General features: G+C 36.0%; 1 protein-coding gene across 2 annotated transcripts in view; it reads right to left on the bottom strand.

Annotated features, from left to right (window-relative positions):
* Positions 1-2574: 2574 nt before the first annotated feature.
* rxfp1 (relaxin family peptide receptor 1) overlaps positions 2575-7664 on the bottom strand; it is a 75766-nt gene continuing 70676 nt past the window's right edge. The window contains exon 18 of one of the 2 annotated variants that reach the window (XM_067599898.1): positions 2575-7650. In XM_067599898.1, the coding sequence (XP_067455999.1) occupies positions 7226-7650 (425 nt within the window). In that variant the 3' untranslated portion in view covers positions 2575-7225. The remainder of the gene's footprint in view (positions 7651-7664) is intronic. The other variant, XM_067599899.1, reaches the window with a different exon arrangement.

Genomic DNA, 7664 nt, shown 5'->3' with positions numbered 1-7664 from the left:
CTTGTTGCTTTGCTTAGGATTATAAATACAAAACCTATTGACAGTTTATAAAAGGTGATTAAACTACCAGCAATAGCACAGACCTAGCCTATATCAAGTTAATAATTAGGTCCCTCTCAACTAGAACAAAATTAAAATATTTTTTCTTATGTTAATTCGAAATAATATTACAATAATAGATAATAAAACACTAGCAGAGGCCACTGTGCTTTTGAAACTTTAAACCCACATTATTCAGCAGACTGGGTTTACGCTGAACATGTTGCTAGTAGCAACGCCTACAGGCACAGCTCCATTGCAGTTGTGTGACCTAGCCAACATCATGTAAGTTCAGGGACCCAGCAGACACTGACAAGCATCTTTATCAGTTCATCATATGTCCTTTTTGGACAGGAACTCTTTTTATTGTTTTATAATTGTTGTTTATAATGTGGGATGCTAATTTAGCTTTTCTGCTATCTGTGTATTACTGCTAATCAAGCAAGCCATTATCCTACCTGTCTGAGTTGCAAATACAACATATTACATAGCATTAACTGTAAATTTACTGTTGGACCAACTGTTTATGTCAGGCTACTTTTACTCTTGTGGACTCTATATGTTAATAGATTAATCAATGTGTAATGTAACTAAATTGACTGTCAGAACCCTTGGTAATCCAATTATATTGTTACTGTACTAACTATTTTTTCAAAAAACCTTTGGCCTAACTCGTTTTTATGGAATTTATGATTTTTTGAAATTATTTTAAATATTTTGTCATGTGTTGGCCAATACTGTTTCCACAGTTTCACAGCTGCTTTTACATCAAAGACCAGCTTCTGTCTTCAACTTAATTGGAAGTTTTCTTAGCTGTGAATCTCACACATAGTGACAGCAGAAGATACACTCTGCTGACTATAAATGCCTGATTTACTTTTAAGTTAAGAGTATTTTTACATAGTAGTATTGCTATTACATAAAGAGGATCTGTATTCCACCACTGTATTATTCTTAATATGTATTATATGTTTTATAAACCTATACAACACAGTTTACAGTGCTTTGTTAACTAATACAGTGTTTGTTTCAGTAATGCCCAAAAATAATAACATAAACAACTAATGTAAACCAAATAGTAAATAAGAAGATAAGCAGGCATGAGGCATATGCACATTTATTTATTGTACATTTCACTCAAGAAAAGCAAAATCTCACAAACTACTTCAGTAAGTAATTTTATTGTATGACAGTTAATACAATAACTTAAATGAGAACACATGTTTTAAAAGAAAATCCCATCAACATTAAATGCAAGCCTGCAGATATTATGAGTATATGTCAAGCAACTGCTAGATTATCTTTTCAGCATGTATAGGAATATACTGTAAACACAAACTGGCACATACAATATGTTCACAGATCATAATCATAATAACTTATTCTCCTGTGTTATAGCACATTTGCTATACATTCATACATTTACAATGTCAATTGAAAAAGTCAATTTCCACAGGAATCAGTACTTCATTTAACAAAGTATGCACAGAAGAGATTATGATCATTGCACAAATGTCTTGACTGTACAGATCATGGTGTAAAAATATATAGTGTGATGTGTTGTGTTGGTGAGGCGAGGTTGTGTCTAACTTCAAACCCCCAGACCAGCTGGGAAATTTAAGACAGGGTGTATGAAAGACTGTAACACCCCCCTCCCCTAGAAATTGCTGCCTGTATAGCTGCAACCCTCACCAAATGTTCAGTCTATGTGCCCTAATTAAATACATTCATTGTTGAACCTTCATCATATATAACATAAACATATCTCTACAGCATGTTTTTTTTGGTAGCAGATGCACAAAAATGCCTTTTGGTGACTTGAGACCAATAAAAAATAAAAAAGTATGCCTCCTTAGCAGACGGGATGAATGTTGAATCTAGAAGGTGATCTTGATTTAAAAAATGTGTTCTTTACACAAAATATGATTGCATGTAATTTATAAGACATTAAACTGGCAAAATTCAGAATGAAATAAATTCTGATGAGTCTATTCACTCTTGAAAACATAAAAGAACAAAATTGGGTTGATTCACCTTAGAAACGTCTTCAGTAGAACTGCCCAGTCACAAAGTGTACAAAAAAGAAACTTGAATCTAATCTTCAAGTCCAAAATATGTATGATGCAGATGATTTAAAGGTGGTTTCTGGTTTTGATTTTAAAGTAAAAACATCCCTATTTTTGTTTAGTTTTTGAACTAAACTAAAACAATAAACAACATCTTTGGTGGTTGTTATGGGGTTACTGCACCTCCCATTATCTCATTACCAGAATTTTAACTGGTAAATTATCGTCTAGACATGGTAATATAAACACTGAAGTGTATCAAACATGTTTTATGAAAATATGTAACAACACTTTTACAGCATATGTATTACAGTCATTAGCCACGACAAAATATGCAACCGATAATTTTGACTCAAGAAAAGAAGTGCTTACAGTAAACAGGTAACAGCTACAACTAAACATAGACATTGTCCCAACAGAATGACATTTCTCAGTGTAGACTGCAGTAAATAAACAATAGTGAAACCGGTCAATTTGAAAGAAGAATTCATTTTAGGATTCATGTCTTTCTGTGAGCAATCAAGTTGTTTATTTGTAGATGCAAAGCCTCTCAGGGTACAGGCTGCAGATTCTCCATATGGGGAAGCTGTTATATTAGCAGACCAGTTCTAAGCACGCCGACCCCCAACACCTACAGATGTAGACATATTTACATCACCTCCTACAGGAAAAAAATCAGTAGTTGTTGGAATTATAACACTTGCACCACCTGCAGCCAATGAAAGGTACAGCCTCAGTCACGTTCTTTTTCGTAACTACTTTTTTTGTGTGTGATATTTTACATTTCACATTTTTTGTTTGTACTTAGCTAAACACAATGATCAACAGAAATAAGTCACACTAACTTCCAGTGGATATTATATATATATACACCCTCCCTTTTTAATTCTTTGGATAAATAAAGTTTATTTAGGATCACCCCTAATTTGTACTCTTCCCAGTATTAAGCAGAAAATTTGCTTTGGTAAAAAAGCACGTACATTTTGCAGGGCTGAAATGTAAAATGTATACCTGAAAACACACAGTTAAAAAAAACCAAACAAACAAATAACAAAAAAAGAAACCATATGTATTGTCTGCAGACAGTGCAAATTTCAAAATCACAGCAGTTATTGCTGTTATTATACTTTTCTTGCTGATAGGTGGCGAGGAACTGGGGCTGCTGTCATTGTGGTGGTGTAATAAGATGGTTTTGGCTGTGCCTGATTTTACTGTTTCTTCTCTGTGTCCGCTAAGCCAAGTTTCTACTCTGTGCATAATTTTTACTCTGTTTATTACCAACAGGCTGAGTTAGCTGCTGCTAGAAGCATGAAAAACACTGTTCCAAGAGGATTTTTCACACTTTTTTTCACATGAATGAGGCAACTCCTCATCAGTAATTGCAATAACAAATGTGAGATCTGCAAGGATTTGAGTCTAGGCTGAGTCACTATGGTGAAGCGATAGCAACAAAATGTGCATAAATAAAAAATGTATGTATTATCACTTCACATCCAACTGTGCATCACAGACCCACTTGTGGACCTTGACCAACATCATTATCATTGCTGCATTAATAAACTACATATGAATAGAAGCTTTGGCACAAAGAGTACGTACTTGCAATAATCATCTTTGTTGCCCCAAAGCAAAAACAAAGTCGTGTTTACATGCTTGTCACATCCCCATGCAGTCCAACAGATGTCAACGCTGCTAACAAGAAAGGTCTCTACAGCAACTGTGGGCCTGACATACAACAATCATCAAATACTCACATCAATCAAGTTTAATTCCTATACATCCCACTACCTGGAGCCCAAGATGTAAGTGTGTGACCTTATAATGCTCCATGTGTCTGTAACTGCTCCCCCATGCTACTACAGTAGATACAAATTCTCTCAGACAGTTTTCACTTAACTCATTTGAAAGCCTGGCATTCCTCTATTTGATTGATTTATTTAGGAACATGAAACACAGTGTTCACCATTTGCATTTACTTTCAGTGTGTCTTATGGGTTTTGCACACATGAGAGCTTCATATCATATTCAGTAAACATGTTTAATAGTAAAACTGGCAATTTTTTTTGGTTTTTTTTTGGATTGCAAATGTACAAACAGATTTATTTGTTTCAAGAGACTTGTAAAAAATTGATAATTAGTGGCAATGTTGTCAATAATTTGATAATTATAGATAATTTTAGAAACAGTGGATTATCATAAAGGATGAAACAGGCAGAACTCCCACAGAGTTTGTTCATCTACAAATGAATCTTTTGCTGATGCACTTTGTTATTTTACACTTGGGGAACGTAGTTCCGAACAAAATGTTTGTCCACTGAAATTACTTTTTCTGCCTTAACTGGTTAACTAATTTTGCCCACTTGAAAATTAGCAGTGCAATCACACCAAGGCATAGATGCAAATAGGAAAACATCTCAATTTAAACCAAAGTAAGTGAACAATAAAACATGTACATTACTTTTACACTGCAGTTTAAAGTCCCCCAATTTAGATTTTATTTCACTCATGTGGCACAATTTTTATTTATTTATTTTTAAATTAGTGCCATTCCATTCGCATTTTCCAGTTGTTATTGGATATGCATTACAACACTGGATCTCAAAGCATGCAACCTACTGTAACTTTCCTAAATTGAATTGTCAGCATTACAGGGGCAATAAATAAATGTTACATCATTCACCTGAGACAACTTTCAGATTTTATGTGCCCACTAAAGCTTGGCTCTGCCAGCATTTGCATGGAGGACCAGAAGACACAAATTAAAAAAGAGCCAAATAGCTATTTTAATTGGTGTTCCAAGAGACGCTTCACCATAGTCTAAACTAAAAAGCAAATACCACACCTGAATTGTAAAACAAATGGGAGAACCCTTGGAACCAAAACAAAGGTTTTGTCTTGTTATCATTACTCTTTTTCAGTACAGACTGGTTGCATCCTAGAATCAGATCTTAAATCATAAAAAAAGGAGAAGAATCAAAAGAGGGTAATTGTATTTCTTCTCTAGTAGCATGACGCATCTACACACACAGTATCAGTGCTGCCACTGCGATCAATGAAAGCTGCTCCAACCAGAGGCTACAGCAGGGATGAGATTCTACTTCTGGGCCACTGGTCTATTATAACACACACACACACACAAAACAGTGAACACATATAAACGATTTTGTAAAGTGTAAACATACACTTCTCCATTGTGTGTCAGAACCCCAAAGAGGAAAATGTGAGCCTATGAAACTCGCACATTAGAAACTGGGAGCCAATTCAAATGGGATGAGTTACCTCTGGCTGATGTAACACTTGTCCTAGCTGTAGTCAATGTAGTCCAGTCCCTGTTGTTTCTTAATTGGTATACATGTTCCTGTGCTGGGCCTCTTGGGGTTGAAGGTACAGCAATCCCTGAGGGAAAATGGTTCATAAACACAGAATAATGGGGATCTGATTTCAGTTTAGAAAAGAGTGTTACACTGTCATCGTCCTGGGTCGAGGGCTCAGCTGAAGTAAATCTCAAAAGAAGGCAAGATAGTGAGGAGATGCAATAAGCTAGATGAACCACAACACCCAGGGGAACAGTCACAAAGACTGTAGAACAACATGGGACATGGAGTGTGTGACACCAACCATTCATTTCTTAAAGGACATTTTGAAGCTATGTTTTCTTCATCTATCTTTGAGCCAGAAAACCCAAATTTGGTTTAAGGAGAGAAAGTTTTGGGTGGAGGTAAATGATAAGGCTGGTGAGATTCTATACTTCTGTTATTTTCAACAAATCCCATGAAAAGACCAAAACTAATAATGTGTTAGTCAATACTTTCCAACTTCCCAACCCGTCTGATGCTTTCAGAGTCCGTTTATTCCAACTGAAAAGATACATCAATATCAATTTTATATCATATATTATTTACTGCAACAGGGGTAAACAGTGCATTTGTTGCACTACTATTTTCAAGAGCAGATTTGGTGCTCAATTGTGAGTATTTACCGCAGCAGGAGGGTTTATGTGGGATTGATTCAAAATAAACTAGTGTTCACAGAAATGAAGGAACATGTTATCTTGTCCATTGGTGCAGCTCATTGGTCAACAATGGAGCTCCATGGCACAAAGCTATATCAGGCTTTGGCTACACAGACAGTACTTGTTAGAGGGATCAATTCACTGTTGGTTTTAGACTTCTTGTGGGGTTTTATTGACAACTGAGTGAGATAAGCTGAGACACATGTAAGTCAAGAAAATATGTTCCAAAATATACTTTCATTTAACCCATAACACCTCCCTAAAAGTGCAATGCTCCAAACAACGCCAACAAAGATACACATTAGAGAAATTTATATTTGGACTGTTAGAGATCTCTTTCTCTCGTACAGATCTCTTTTTATGCCAACTCCATTAGTCTCAACCGGACAATGTATTACTCCATAGATTGGTCTTTCTAAAAAGTTGAGACCTGACACTCAGTTTTTGTCCACATTAAGCTAGTAAAATTGAATCTCCTATAAAACAAACAAACAAAAAAAGTCCTCTGTGATAATTCAGTTACATAGTCTTAGCCACACAAGCATGGTCAAAAGACTAATGGTTGCTGTAGTTAATCAATTCTGATAAAATAATAAACCTTTGTTTAAATGATTAGGTGTCCAGTTTCGATTGCAGTAGTAGATAAATATTCTTCTACTTCTGATTCATGAGCAATGAAAGCTAGTGGATCAAATGCTACTGCTAAAGGTGTTAACTGGACATTCCACTGTAACTAGTCCTTTAATGTAGTGTACTAGTTAGTACTTTAATATACTAGTTACTGTAGATATTTATTTGGAATATATTTTTTAAATATTTTTTGGAACCAGCATGCAGTCTTTCTTCACCATTTCCCATAACAGCTGCTGTGTGGGCAAGATCAGTGGACAGATGTGAGGTTTCCAAAATCATAATTACATTATTTAATAAATGTTTTTAACCACAAAGGAGAAATCTGATCACAAATCAAGGATTATTCATTTAAAATGTGCGTTCTTAATAGGTTAAACGCTCTTAATTGCTGAGATGAATGAACCTGAATCATATTTTGGTTGATGACATTACAAACAGATCCATGGAGCTCTGCTCTGCTGTGTCTGTTAGACACCTAGATGAGTTCATTCATTTGTTTGTATGTGTGTGTGTGAGAGAGTGAATGTGGCATTGTTTGTTTCTGTGAGCATACAGATAGGACTGTATGTTGTTTCTGTTGTTGCTGTGTTTGCATGGTAATGTCATTGTATCCCTCGTTGGTATTTTCCACAGGGGTGAGCTTCGCTAGCATGCCTGTCATTTCTAGTGGGTGGCCCTGGTTGAAGCTGTGGCTGCTCTCCTGCAGAGGCCATGTTTCCTGCCAGGAGAGTGATGGATGATGAGCTGGATGACCGCTGAGCAGAGGCCTCCTCTGCCTGTAGTTAGCCCACACCTGTAGGATGGTCTCTTTGAAAGGCCGTGTGGTCAGCGTGTAAAGGATGGGGTTAAGGGCGCTGTTGATAGGGAGAATAAAAATAACCACCCAGGAGCTGATGGTACCTGCCAAAAAAGAA

This window comes from Thunnus thynnus, chromosome 9 (assembly GCF_963924715.1).
Source record: "Thunnus thynnus chromosome 9, fThuThy2.1, whole genome shotgun sequence".
NCBI lineage: Eukaryota > Metazoa > Chordata > Actinopteri > Scombriformes > Scombridae > Thunnus > Thunnus thynnus.
Note: the sequence above shows the minus strand (reverse complement) of the source record. Positions and strands in the feature narration are given on the sequence as shown.